General features: G+C 46.5%; 1 protein-coding gene across 3 annotated transcripts in view; it reads left to right on the plus strand.

The window, feature by feature from the left end:
* The window catches only part of Smyd4 (SET and MYND domain containing 4), a 68,891-nt gene that overhangs the window by 46,001 nt on the left and 7,907 nt on the right, over positions 1-14,983 (plus strand). For all 3 annotated transcript variants that reach the window (XM_028866735.2, XM_028866736.2, XM_028866737.2), the window contains 6 exons: positions 3,817-3,999; positions 4,432-4,595; positions 6,960-7,092; positions 7,937-8,053; positions 8,180-8,303; positions 9,586-9,726. In XM_028866735.2, coding sequence (XP_028722568.1) covers positions 3,817-3,999; positions 4,432-4,595; positions 6,960-7,092; positions 7,937-8,053; positions 8,180-8,303; positions 9,586-9,726 — 862 coding nt within the window. The remainder of the gene's footprint in view (positions 1-3,816; positions 4,000-4,431; positions 4,596-6,959; positions 7,093-7,936; positions 8,054-8,179; positions 8,304-9,585; positions 9,727-14,983) is intronic.

Below are 14,983 nucleotides of genomic sequence, written 5' to 3' on the forward strand. Positions count from 1 at the left end.
TGATTAGTTTTTGTTAACTTGGTGCACACCTAGATATGTCTTGGAAGAAGGAATCTTAATTGAGAAAATACCTCCCTAAGATTGGCCTGTAGGCAAGTCTGATTAATGGTTGATGTGGAAGGGCACAGATCACTGTGGGTGGTACCACCCCTGGGCAGGTGGTCTGTGGTGTATATAAAAAAAGGCTGAGCAAACCAGGAAGCAGCACTCCTCTATGGCTTCCACTTTAGTTCCTGTCTCCAAGTTCCTGCCTTGAATTCCTGCTCTGACTTCCCTTAGTTGAAGGCATGTCACCGAGAGTTGTAAGAAGAAATAAACCCTTTCCTCCCCAGGTACCTTTTGGTCATGGTGTTTTATCGCAACGGTAGAGGCCCCAACTAAGATACTTGGTTTGCTTTTGAATTACATTTTTAGTGCATTTTAGATCAATTTTTTAAACGGCCATGGCATATTACGTGAAAAGAAATAACTTACAAATCACCATGTGTCCTTGTCACAAATTATGTTAGAAGTTCCATCCACCAGGTATGATGTTCCATGCCTACAATCTGAGCACTTGAGTCTGAGGCAGGAGGATGGTGAACTCAAGGCCAGCTTGGGCTGCATAGCAAGATCCTATCCAAATAATAACAGTAATAATTTCATACATAGAACTAGAAGGGCCACTGCAAAGACAACGTATCCAAACATTGGACCTGCTAATTGGACTTTAGATAACGGTCTTTGTCTCTGTCATTTTCAGTTTCTAAATTTTGCATAACTACCATGTATTCTTTTTGTAATTTTAATTGGTTTTTGTAATAGAAACAATCTAAGTGCTAAGAATATTTCCATAGGAACATGTTTAAGGCACTTGATACATACTGCAAATTTGCCCTCCAGGTGAGTCGTACCAGTTACATGCCACCAGCAATGTTCGCTTTCATTTTTTTACTGTCTAATTCTGTTTTAGTCTATTCATAGTTCTAATCTCGTTATATCCCTTTTTATTGTTTCTTTGGGGTTCCAACACCTCCCAGTTTAGTGTTCTCATTGAATTTCATTAGCAGCTGTTTCATTAGTGGCACAGAAGAAGGATTAAAGCGTTAACTAGGATAGACTTTGACAAAAACCTGTAAAAATGTATGTTATTATCTTTGCATAAATTCTTTTTAATCAAAGTTCCTCAAAAACCTCTCTCTGTTCCCATCTCCAGGGATAGGTCTGGCCACTGATGATATTCTTGGTAGAGGGGTGTGTGGTTCTGTCCCCGTAGGAAGGGCACATCTGTGTTGCATCTGGATTCATGTCTTAACAAGCCTTGATGAGGCTTTGTGTGGTCTGGAATCAGCTAACTGCCCTTTGGGCTATTTCAGTTTGGTCCTGGTCACCTCCACACACTTCTCATTTACAGACTATTTATCAGGGCAGCTGTGTCCTAGACATGCAAATGAGTCTTTCTGTTGTTTTCCTTCTACTTGAGTCCCATTTGAAATGTACCAGGGAACACTTTTAAACCCAAGGTACACTCCTGCTAGAGAATCACTCACACTTATTTTTATATACAAAATGTCACCCATTAAATTCGGTTGATAAGGTGCGTACATACCCTCTCTTCCTATTATCTCCACTAATAGATGACTAATGCAAAATATTGAGTAATTTTTAAAAATCAATACTCAATTTTTTAGAAATAATTAGAGAGACATTCAACTCTGACACCAACACCCACTCAGTTCCTGAGCCTACTTCTGCTCGAGGATGGTCTATAAATAACTCACATTACTCACTGGGGCGCAATCAGTTTTTCCTGAGAAAATTTTAGCAACTGTTCTAATACAGACTGCCAGTTATCAGTAGTTGAGAATGCAAGTCAACTTTTAATTATGCAGACGCTGATTATTCAGATGACAAATTGTTCGTGCCCTGTACTGCTCCTTCCTGCTGCCTACCATTTAGCATTTGCACTGCTCATTAGCACATCTTCCAGAAGGTAGGCATGGAGGCGAGGAGAGGGACTCAAATCAGCTGAGCACTTAGGAGAAGCTCTGATGAAAGATTTTAATGCAGTTTGTACAACTATTGACTAAAATTGAGTCATTTGGATTCCCTGCGAATTATATTTACATGTTCTGTGCTTGTCCCCCATAGCAACAGATAATAGAATTGTCTGCAGAGAAACAACATAATTCTGATATTTAATTTTTCCTTTGTAGAACATTTTTACATGATGGTTCGTGGTGTTTTCTCTGTTCATTACATTTGTATCCAGACCAGTTACTTCTCTGATAAACAACTAGTTGAGATTCCTGGCACATGTACCGTGACAGCACAGTGATCTGAGTTTCCCAGGTTTTTAGAAAACCGTGTCCCTTTAAGTATCAGTTTTCACATCTCAACCGGGTTGTTGGAAATAGGATTTTCCTCCTGCTTAAACTGAGGCTGTGATCTTAACTGAAGCCTTTCCGGGTAGCCCATTTTACATGTATCATACTACTCCTTGCATATGTTTGACTATTAGAAAAACCCTTGTAGATTTGCAGTCCTTCTAGGAGCCTCTGGTCAAGTGAAATGTCCCCGTGTGATGACATTGGAGTGGGATGGGGTTTTCTTTGTCCTGGGACTGTTGTGTCACACTTAAGGGTTCTCTGCCCCCTCTAGTCTATTACTGTCTGTCTCCCTTTGGCAGAAAACATTGCCATATATCCCCACATGGTAGTTATCTGCTTCTGAACTTTGACCTGAGAAACCGCATAACAAATCAATTAGCATTTTGTTTGAAGAGCATGTAGGCTGTTAGAGTTTGGATCTTACCTGTCACCCACAGATCCTCTCGCTAGAGCCTTGACCACCGCTAACTTTGGGGAGGCAGGGAACAGTGGGAGGAGAGCTAGCTCCCCAGTGCCTCTTCTCTCGCTTGTTTTGGTTGGGTTTGGGTTTGGTTTTGATTCTGGTTTGTTTTTTCTGAGCCAGGATCAGTTCTGGGTCCCAGGCTGATCTTCTTGTCCTAGCCTGTCAAATGCTAGGATTGCAAGCATGCATCAGTCAGCCTACCTTCCTTTGCTTTTTTAAAATTGATTTTGCCATAGCAACAGAAACCTGACACGAACATAGCTGTGCACATGAGTGTGAACAACTCACGTCTGCATGAATGTTCATGCAGACGCATCACTGCCTAGAGGCCCTTTTTCTTCCTTCCATATTTGCAGTTGTCTGAATTGGCTGAGTGTTACTGCAGAGAGGTTGTCTGGGATGTAAGACTGCCTTCAGTAAAACAAGTACAGACGGTTTGCTTACATGAGACTGCAGAGCAGTTTCCGAAAAGGTTAGACAAAGGGCAGGATAAAGAAGGCTGAGGGTTTTATACACACTTAAGTCTGTGTAAGTATATAAAATATGCTACACTAACTAGGACACTTATTCCAATAACTAACCAAAGACCAGTTAAACAAAAGCACCCAGACGTTAAAAATCTTGGGGAGATAATCCCAGGGGTACTATGGTTCTGCATCCTGTGAACATTATGAAACTCTAGAAAGTTCCCTACTGATAATCCCTTTTTTATTATTTTTTATAAATTCTAATATTGGGATTTTTGAGTGACACACAGGCATAATGGTTAGGCTCCAGCGGACTTTTCATGGACTCATTCACTTTACTTCCTGGGGACCAGAGTTTGCTATGAGTCATGTTCCACCCGATTTATACTGGATCCGGCTGCCGAGCCATGACTCAGATGGGCCCTCGGGCCCAGCTGCTCAGTTCATCTTCTGAGAACAGATGTAAGGACAGGACAAATGTCCTGATGCATGTTTCCTTCTGTCCTTGCACTTTCAGGGTCTAAAGAGAGCATCGTTACCAGGAGCAGGCAGGTACGCCTTGCCACGGGCGTCTTCCCTGTCGTCAGCCTCCTGAACCACTCCTGCAGCCCCAACACTAGTGTGTCCTTCGCTGGCACTGTCGCCACCGTCCGGGCAGCACAGCCCATCAGAAGGGGACAGGAGATTGTGCACTGCTATGGTGAGCCAGCCTTTCTTGCTGCTGCCCTGCGCTGCCCCGTCCTCTGTGTTTTTCCTGGAAAAGGCAATGCATCCTTCGGCCAATAAAAAAGGCCTTCTGGCCATAACAAAAAGGTCTGTTGAGGGCAGTGAGCCATGTCTCTCGATGCTGAATTCCTATAGACTGCATATCCTGAAAATGGGCTAGGAGCGTCTTCTCGGCCTCTTTCTCTTCCTGCCCTCGCAGCTTGGAAGCTTATCCACTTCTACCCATGTGGTGTTTCTTTTGAGATGATAGGATAGTACCCAGCCTCACGTATACTAGTGTCTGTCACTGAGCCGGAACCCCAGCCTGGTTCTGCCAGTTCAGTCACATGACGAACATCCCAGCCCCTCTGTTGAGCAGTCTTTGACCCTCTTGATGTGAGAGTAGCTGTGGGTGATCTCTCTCCAGGGCCTCACGAGAGCCGGATGGGTGTCGCCGAGAGGCGGCGGAAGCTGAGTTCTCAGTACTTCTTTGACTGCAGCTGTCCAGCCTGTCACACTGAGACGCTCAGAGCGGCCGCAGAGCCCAAGTGGGAAGCCTTCTGTTGTAGCAGGTGCAGAGCGCTCATGCAGGTACGTCCAGCACAAAGGAGTCGCTAAGAGAAACCACTGGGGGTATATTGAGAGCACTACTATTACTTCCGTCTCAGTAAGACATCTAAACATGTTGCCCGATCCTGAGAACAGCCACAGTGTCAGGTGGGATTTAGTAATGTTTTCCTTACAAATGACACAAAATCTTAACTTTGACCCAGTGGAAGAAAAAAAAAACTAGAAATATACTTGCTCAAATAAATCACCACAAGTTCTGTATCAGACCTGGTGATTGGCTCATGCCTGTGATCCCAGCACCCAGAAGGCTGAGGCAGAAGGATCTCAAGTCTGAGGCCAATCTCAAGTGAGGCCCCATCGAATAAAACAACATTCCAGAGAACAGTTTCAGATACGGCTTAACTTAGGAGCAGCCCCCAGATTTTGTCTTCTCAACCCCATTCTCTCTGTGCTAGCCTCACCGGACACACTCCTCTCATGGTGACAAGATGGTTGTCACCACCTCAGCCTCCTGTCCACCCAGCCCAATAGGATGAAAACGTATGCCAGTCCAAAGTCAGTCTGACCAGAAGTCTTATTGTGTGTCATTGATGCAGAAACTGGGAAAATCCGACCCAGAGAGTTTTCCTTCAGCCATTTGACCCAGAGGAAGGAACCACATCTGAACCCTCAGCTAAGGGCATTGACCTTGGGAGAGGGGCATAGATCCTTAGAGAAATTGAGCTGTTATTGCCAGAAAATGGCATAGACACTGGAGTCTTCGACAGTCCTGCCCAGATGAAAAATGTTCTCCACTACCAGAGGATGGCATTCTTGTTAGGAATACTGTAAGTGGAATTAGTTATGTTCAGAAGCTAAAATCGTAAACCTAAGGGTGAATATGAGGTCTTACCTAGCACTTTTGTTTTGTTTGTTGTTTTAGCAGGGTCTCGCTGTGTAGCCTTGGCTGGCCTGGGACTCACAGAGATCTACCTGCCCTCTGCCTCCCAAGTGCTGGGATTAAAGTTGTGCGCCGCCATGCTGGGGCCTAGCACCCTTTTGTACTAGTTCCCCCCACTCTTGCTCTCTTGAGACGGGGTTTCATTGTGTATCCCCAGTGTCTTAGTTAAGGTTTGCTGTTGCTGTAAAGAGACCCATGACTATGGCAACTTTATAAAGAAAACGTTTAATTGGGGTGACTCGCTTACAGTTTCAGAGGTCATCATGGCGGGGAGCATGGTGGCGTGCAGGCAGATATGGTGCTGGAGTTGAGAGCCCTACATCTTGACTCAGAGGCAACAGGAAGTCAACTGTCACATTGATTGAAGCTTGAGAAAAGAGACCTCAAAGCCCACCCCCACAGTGACACACTGCCTCCAACAGGGCCACACCTCCTAATAGTGCCGCTCCCTTAGGGGGCCATTTTCAAACCACCACACCCAACTAGCCTAGAATTCATTTCATAGTCCACAATGGCCTCACACTTGAGATTCCCCTGTCTCAACTTCCCAAGTACTGGGGGTTTTACAGGCCTTTAGAACTACACCTGGCTTTCTCCAATAGATTTTTTTTTTTTAATTTTTATTTTTTTCAGAGCTGAGGACCAAACCCAGGGCCTTGCGCTTGCTGGCAAGTGCTCTACCACTGAGCTAAATCTCCAACCCCTAGTTATTTTTTTTTAATGATTTATTTATTTTTATTTTATGTGCATTGGTGTTTTACTTGTATGTCTATGTGAGGATGGCTGGTCCCCTGGAAGTGGAGTTACAGACAATTGTGAGCTGCCAGGTGGGTGCTGGGAATTGAACCCTGGGTCCTCTGAAAGAACAACCAGTGAGTGCTCTTAACTGCTGAGCCATCTCTCCAGCCCCTCCAGTAGATTCTTAATAAGATGATTCTGTCCTTTGAGCCGTATCTCTCTTCTCTTCGGGTTTTTCTTCCTCTTCCCTCCTCCCCTCAAGGATGGTCTAGAGCTCATTACACAGCCCTGGCTGGCCTCAAGCCTGTCATCTTCTGCCTCTGGCTCCCAAGTGCCACTGTTACAGCAGTGCGTCACCACATCCCGCCTTCTGTGACTGGGTTTCTTATGGTTTGTTTTTTTTTTAATAACTAGTATACATATGTCCATCATCTAAAGGCCTGTTCCCCAAAAGAGATGGGGGGCTGCTGAGGTGGAAAGGATTACAGACTATATCGTTTCTGTCCCAAAATGAAATCTCGGCGTGGGATCAGCTACTGCTCCCACCAGAATTGCTCTTAGACCGATTCACTCAGGCCTTGTTTGCAGTGTGTTAGTGCAGGAGTCTCTTTCCCCATCAGGTCAGTGGCCCTGTAGCTCAGTGCATGCAGCATGCAATGCTGGTAACTGCTCTGGCTTAGGAGTAAAGATAGAACCGGCTTCCACAGGGAAATGATGTGCTGAGCTGCAGCAACGAATCTTGCCCAGAATCCGTCAGCAAGGACCACCTGGTCTCCCGCCTCCAGGACCTTCAGCAGCAGGTTTGCGGGGCCCAGAAGCTCCTCCGGAATGGTAAACTAGGTGAGGCTGACTCCTGCTTCTGCTCTCCAGCCTCTTCCCTGTGTTCATTCTGCTGTCACCTTGCACTCAAGACTAGTCCTCAGTGAATGAACCAGGACTTGAATTTCATTATCCCAGCACCAGCCACAAGATGGCCATATAGGCCAGGGAGACCAAACCCTAACCAGTCCAGTGTCCTTGAAAGAGTGCCTGATGGTTTAAGCTGTTATAGTTTAAGCTGTTAGGTAGTTCCAGTACCTCGAGCACCAGAAAGACTTTCTGACTTCCATGAGCGTTGTGTGGCCCCGAAGTCCCATGTCATTTATCTTAACTCTCCGCCTGATGACTGAGGAATCCGTCTGGGGAAGATGGCTCTGCCCTCAGCTACCGCGGTGGACCCTGCTCGGAGCTGGTGCTGTGGCTCAGGACAGAGCTTTTATAGTTAGCCTCGGCACAAAGAGAGAGGGAGGGAGGGAGCCCTTCTTTTCAGAAGGGGATTTGTGAAACTTGCTATTAGACCCTGACATGGTAGGACTCCATTTCACCTGTTTTAGCCAAGATTCTGAAGTTGACCTTTAGCCTAGAGTCAAGAGAAGTAATGATTGCAGTAATGTGGGCTGTGGGGTTGGTTATACTGGAGAGTGGATGTTGGGAGCCTGGGGTAAATGTGGAGAGGCCTCATCTAGAACCTTTTCTACTGAAAGAGAAAACATAAGGAACAACAGCTTTCCTGGAATGCTGGGTTGTTGACTCGGGGAAATAAGGGGATATTTCCACATTGGCCCAGCCAATAGAGAACCTGTAATCTGGGCTCCAGTGTCCAGGTCTGTGTCTATTGTGAGGTGTTTTTCCTTTGACTCAATAGAGCAAGCCATTCAACAGTTGTTGGGATGCCGGGAGGCTGCCGAGAGCTTCTTGTCAGCAGAGCACACCACTGTGGGGGAAATTGAAGATGGCCTGGGCCAGGCCTATGCTGCCTTAGGTACGTGGCCTCGTGTTCACTTGTGGCCCTGCTCAGTCTCTTTGGCTCTCCCTCCATTCTGCTTTCCTCATCCTGAGAGCCCTGGGCAGATGGTGGTTCTTTTCTGAAATGAGACTGTTCCCACAGGAGACTGGCGAAAGTCTGCTGCCCATGTCCAGAAGAGTGTCCGTGTGGTTGAAGCTCGCCATGGGCCATCCAGCATTGAAATTGGCCATGAGCTCTTCAAACTGGCCCAAGTCTTGTTCAATGGGTAGGTCTTTCCTCTTCCTAGGCAGGGCACGTACTGTTCTGCGTTTTACTGGTTACTTCAGTGGGTGACTTCTGCTACAATGCTTTTGAGCATGCTGAAGCTCTTCTATTTCCTCTGTAGGACAGAGCCTTGCCCTCTGCCTCACTGGCAGACTTGAAGCTTTGACTTTCCTCCTGAGAGAAGTGGAGAAAGCTCTCAGATCTGAACTGAGTTTCCCAGGGAGGGCTTCCAGGCAGCCTCACCCGCCCGCCCCCCCCCCCACCACCCACCCGCCCCCCCCGCCCGCTAGCATTCCTCTTGACTGAATCACACCTCCCTTGGCTTCCCAGCCACTGTCAACCCAGGACCTCTGCCTTTTCCCTGGTTTGCATCCTATTCCTTTTAAAGCAGTTGTTTTCCAGCAGAAGGAACGCTGCCTCGGATGGCACTGGCCAATGTCTGGGGACAGTTTTGATTGTTAGGGTCGAAGGAGGGGGTGCTGCCAGCATCTAGTGGGTGAAGAAAGGCTCCGCCTGCAGTGCACAGGACAGCCTCCACAGTGGCGTCCCCCAGGTTACGTGCAGGTTGAGAATCCCTGCTTTAGGGTTAAAAAGGCAGCTGGGGGCATGGCCCCGTCGGCAGCACCTTTGCCTAGCGTCCCGAGGCCCAGGGTTCCACCCCTCCACTGCACACGCAAGACGAGAGTGGAGTCACTGTGCCCGCTGCTCCTTCACCCAGTGCTGCCGCTGAGATCACTGGAAGAGGACCACGTCCCCACTGGTAGTGTGTCTGTGGGGGTAGCGTACCTCCAGCTGGATTAAAAACCCATTAGTGTACATGGATAAGGGAAAGTGCTAGCTTAGACCTGCTCCCCGACATAAAAACAGCATGTTTGGTCAGAGAGAAGGAAGGACACAGAGTCAGTCAGGTGAGACGTGGGCACCCTAAAGTGAGCACCTCTGGACAAATGCTGATTAAGGTTTTAAAACATGCCTGTCTTTCTCGGGGTCCTGGAGTCTGTACACAACAAGAAAAAAAAAGACACACACACAAAGAACACAAAGAGAGAGACACAACACAGGAGTTTTCTCAAACTCTGCTTTGCGGTATGCTTGTGAAAGTTTCTTATCTGTCCTTGATAGATGGTAAGATCCTGGAAGGTGTGGTGAATGTAGACCCTTTGTGCCCTCCATGAGATTTGGAGGATGGAATGGACTTGACCCTTGTGTCCTCTGTCCAGAAAGGAGTTGGCTTTCATTTTGAGTGAGTGAGTGAACTGACCAGTTTTCGTCCCTTGGTTCAGCTTGGCAGTCCCTGAGGCTCTGAATACCATCCGGAAAGCGGAAAAGATCCTGTCGGTGCACTGTGGCCCCGAGAGTGATGAGGTCCAGGAGCTCCGGGAGATGAAATCCTGTCTACTGGATCTGCCGTTCATCCCTTCGGGGTAGAGTACACATCCAGCCCACGGGGAGGGAGGGAACTCTGGCACATGCGGTAAAAAGGCTCTGTTGGTCTGGAGCTGTCATCAGAAAGGACAGGCCCTGCCCAGCTGTCCTGAGCTGTGTCCTGATGGCAGGGAGCACTGTGCTGACGGCTGCTGTTTGCAGGAATTGACTGCCTGCCCTCTGATAGAAACTCCCCATCCCCAGAAAAGACTTACACCAGCCAGATGGTCGTGGCACACACCTTTAATCCCAGTACTCGGGAGGCAGAGGCAGGTGGATCTCTGTGAGTTCGAGGCCAGCCTGGTCTACAGAGAGAGTTCCAGGACAGGCACCAAAACTGCACAGAGAAACCCTGTCTCTAGAAAAAAAAAAAAAAAAAAAAAAAAAAAAAGAGTTACACCAGCGTCTGGAAGCTGAGTGCTTTCAAGGGCCGCAGATGATCTGCAGGCAGCTGACACTAGCCTAGGGTTTTGGCTTCATTTCATCTCACTAAATGATGAGTCTGTTTCCCTGGAACATTCCCATGGTTCCTGGTAGTAATGAGTGCTGTGTACCACTCCAGTGGGAACTTCAACTCTTGGTCTTGTGTTGTAATTGAAAAACAACACACAGCAAGAAATCGGTGTGACTCTACCTCAAGAGACACACAGGTACACTTACTGTATTCTGCTTCCCTAAATTCTTCCTTAAAACTGGTGGTGTGTAATCTGTGAATGGAGAAATAAACATGGGGCTGTCTTACTGTTGGGCAGTTTCTTCCTGGGATGGCAACTCTGAATTTGTTTCCTACCAGTTTTCTAATTCTTTGTTTTTTTTGTTTTTATTCATTGATGTTTTACCTGCATGTGTGTCTGTATGAGGGTGTCAGAAGGCCTGGAACTGGAGTTACGGACAGTTGTGAGCTGCCATGTGGGTTGCTGGGAATTGAACCCAGGTCCTCTGGAAGAACAGCCAGTGCTCCGAACCTCTGAGCCATCTCTCCAGCCCCGCAGTTTTCTAATTGTATTCTCTGGCTTTTATTGAACCTTCTTGGCAGACTCACTGTCCAGGTATTAATAAACGTCAAACGCGAAGGAATGACGTTATAACACACACCTCCTTTCTGAGTTATTTATTAGCAAACCTGAAAGTAGACGACTCGGTTTGTTTATTTGAAGACAGGCTCTCACTCTGTAAGCCAGTCTAGCCTCAAACATGTCATCCTCCTGCCTCAGCCTTCCAAGTACTAGCTTTAAAAGTAATGGGTACAAAGAAGAGAATCAAGAGTCTGCCGAACCTTCCATAGGGAGCTGGGTGTGTGGCTCACTGGTCGAGTGTGTGGCTCATGGTTGTGTCCCCAGATCCCTGCCGGCCCCCAGTGCTGAGGCTGTAGACTTTGCTACTTATGGTTTCAAACTGAGACAGAGGGAGGGAGCCTGCCCCTTTCCTCACTGGTGTGTAGTGGTGGGCCAGACCCCAGGGTCAGGTAACTGGGATTTTCTGACTGATTCTTATAAAGTTATCACTGGTGACCAGTGTGTTCAGATGAGTTAGTGGGAAAGAAAACCAAGTTTGTACGCACTGCTCTTGAGAACTTGCCCACCCTGGCCATGCCCAAGAAGTGGCTGTTAGTTGCCATGGCATTACAATCAGGAAATAAATAGCCCTGAAGATGCCTGACAGCAACTTTCCAGGAAGCTGGGTGACGGAAGATAGTTAGCAGTCAAGACATCTGTGGAATGGAGAGTGGTCAGAATTTGATTCTCCTACTGTTAACTTACTCTGACAAAGAGGTTTGTTTGTTTGTTTTTGAGGTTTATTTATTTATTTATTTATTTATTTATTTATTTTTTTTTTCAGACAGTTTTTTTTTGTTTTTTTTCTGACTCCTTTAGCCACTGCCTCACTCAGAATCCGCCTGCTCTGCCTCCCGAGTGCTGATTAAAGCGTGCACCACCACCGCCCGGCTTTATATTTATTTTATACATATACACACACATGTTATGCCTGCATGTATGCCTGCACACCAGAGGAGGGCACCAGATCTCATAGATGGTTGTGAGTCATCACGTGGTTGTTGGGAATTGAACTCTGGACCTCTGGAAAAGCAGGCAGTGCCTTTAACCTCTGAGCCATCTCTCCAGCCCCAACCTGTAAGATTTTTTTGGTAGGGTTTTTTCAGGAAAAAAGTTTAGTCATACAGATGGTTCTATTGTTATTCTAGTCTAAACACATACTGTGTGTTTTGTTCCTAAGAGCCTGTTACCTCTGTAAAATATGTACTCGGTTACATAAAATATGTAAACATATAATAGACGTTTAGACTTTTACATATTAGCCTTATTTTATATATATCTATGGAAGCTTTTTTTAAATGCTTTGTAAAATAGTTATTTCCTAAAGTTATAAAGTATGTGTACTCAGGGCTGGAAAGATGGCTCAGTGGACTGCTCTTCTGGAAATACTGAGTTTGTTTGCCAGTACCCACATGGCAGCTAACAGCCATTTGTAATTCCAGTTCCGGAGGTCCATTGCCCTCTTCTGGCCTCTGTGGGCACTGCATGCTCATGGTTCACATAAAATATAAATATATAAATATAAATGCAGGTAAAACAGTCATACACATAAATAAAAACTAAAAATAAATCTCTCATTGTTTCATGTAACCTTAGCTTGAGAATTCCTGTGCCAGCCTTAAAATCTAGCATGGGCTGGCCATGGTGGCAACCCACCTATAATCTCAACACTCAGGGATCTAGACAGGATGGTTAAGAGTTAGAGGGCAGTGTGGGCTACAAATGATCTTGTCTCAAAAGTGAAAAGGCTGAGCTGGGCATGATGGCGCATGCCTTTAGTCTAAGCACTCAAGAGGCAGAGGCAGGCGGATCTCTGAGTTCTAGGTCATCCTGGTCTACAAAGCACATATTCCAAGACAGCCAGGGCTGCATAGAGAAACTATAGAAAACAAAACAAAACAAAAATAATAAAAACAAAAGGGCTGAGGAGCTGTTTCAGCAGTTAAGAGCACATACTGCTTTTCCAGAGGACCTCAGTTCAGTTCCCAGCACCCACATGGAGTGGCTCACCACCACCTGTAACTCCAGGTTCATAGGATCCATCACCTCTGGACTACATGGGCACCCACACTCAGTTACACAGATACTCAAGTGTGTGTGCACACACATGTGGTGATATTTTGTTTGTGATCTAACAAATCAAGCTTACCTGAAGATCAGAGTGCGGAGCTAAGCCACTAGTTAGCCATAGAGGCCAGGCAGTGGTGGCACACACCTTTAATCCCAGCACTCAGGAGGCAGAGGTGGACAAATCTCTGTGAGTTTGAGGCCAGCCTGGTCTATACAAGATTGGTCCAGTCTAAAGAAAAACAGAGCCAGGCAGTGGTAGCACACACCTTTGATCCTAGTACTTGGGAGGCACACACCTTTCATCCCAGCACTCGGGAGAGGAAGTAACATGGCTGGGTGTGTAATAAGTAATATAGGTGGGAGGAGACAAGAGCACAGTCTCTTTCAGGCTGAGGAGCTGGCGAGGTAAGAGGTGATTGGCTGTGGCTGGCTCTCTCGTCTCTCTGATCTTGCAGCATTTACCCCATATCTGACTCCAGGTTTTTGTTATTAAGACCAATTAGAATTTGTGCTGCACACACACACACATACACGCTTAAAAATAATCTTTCAAAGTAAATAAAAAGAGAGATAAAATGAAACAGCATTTATGCTTGATATGGTGGCACACAATTTGAATCCCAGCATTCAGGAGGCAGATGCAGGCAGATTTCTCTGAGTTTCAGGGTAGCCTGTTCTACATAATGAGTTCCAGGCCAGCCAGGGCTACATAGTGAGGCCCTGCCTATAAATAAGAGGGCTGGAGAGGTGGCTCAGCAGTTAAGCATATGCTAGTCTTGCAGGAAGCCCAGGCCCAATTCCTAGCTTGGTGGCCAGCTATTCCAGTTCCCACTCCTGGTGGCCAGCAACTCAAAACCACAGTAACTCCAGCTCAAGGGGATCTGATGCTGCTGACCTCTGCAAGCACTTACACACTATGCACATATCCACACACAGACACATATATACACGTGTAACTAAAAATAAACATCAATCCTTGCTAAAAAATAAAACCACACAAGCTGGGTGGTGGTGACTCACACCTTTAATCCTGGCACTCGGGAGGCAGAGGCAGGTGAATATCTGAGTTTGAGGCCAGCCTGGTCTATAGAACTAGTTCTAGGCCAGCCAGGGCTACACAAAGAAACCCTGTCTCTAAAAACTAAAAAATAAATAAATAGGCCCAATTGTTAAAATTTAGCTTGTCCTCCAAGCACAGGAACCCAAGGTCAACCCCCAAAACCCATGTGAAGAGAAGTGAGATGTGGTGGCACATGCTTGTGACCCAGTATTGGCGAGATGGAGACAGATGGATCCCTGGGTCTCACTGGCCAGCCAGCTAACCTGGTCTACCTAGTCTGATGCAGGCCAGTGAGAGACTGTCCGTAAAAAACAGGGTGGGAAGAGGTAACAGATGTCTCTGCAGGAAAAGACACTTACAGCACAAGCTTGGCAACTCCAGTTCAGTCCTCAGAAGCCACATAAAGGTACAAGGAGAGAACCAGCTCCACACAACTGTCCCCTGACTTCCATATGCATGCATGCTGTGGCACCCACACGCATCATGCATGCATACAGATAATAACTTTTTTTTTTTCAAGACAGGGTTTCTCTGTGTAGTTTTGGTGCCTGTCCTGGATCTCACTCTGTAGACCAAGCTGGCCTGGAACTCACAGAGTTAAAGGTGTGCGCCACCACCGCCCGGCTATGATTTTTAAATGTTTATGGGTATGGTATTATTGCCTGCATACATGTCTGTGCACTACATGCATGCAGTGCCTATAGAGGCCAGAAGAGGGCATCAAATTCCCTGGAACTGGAGCTATACAGGGTTGTGAGCCACCATGTGGGAGCTGGGAACCCACCCCTGAGTCCTCTGCAAGAGGTTCTTAATCCCATAGCCATCTCTCCAGCCCCTCAATAATATATGTATTTTTTTTTTTAACTTTTAAAGTGGACACCTCCTGAGAAATGACACCCAAGATTGACCTCTGGCCCCTACATGACCCAATGCACAAACACATACCTACATAAACACACGTAAATGCACAAGTAAACCTAGTTGGGTTCTTCAGGAACATGTGCTACGGTTTAGATTGTGAGTCCCCCAAGGGCCCATGTGGTAAAGTGTGGTCCCAGAACATAGTAGAAC

Source organism: Peromyscus leucopus, chromosome 8b (genome assembly GCF_004664715.2).
Source record: "Peromyscus leucopus breed LL Stock chromosome 8b, UCI_PerLeu_2.1, whole genome shotgun sequence".
NCBI classification, from domain to species: domain Eukaryota; kingdom Metazoa; phylum Chordata; class Mammalia; order Rodentia; family Cricetidae; genus Peromyscus; species Peromyscus leucopus.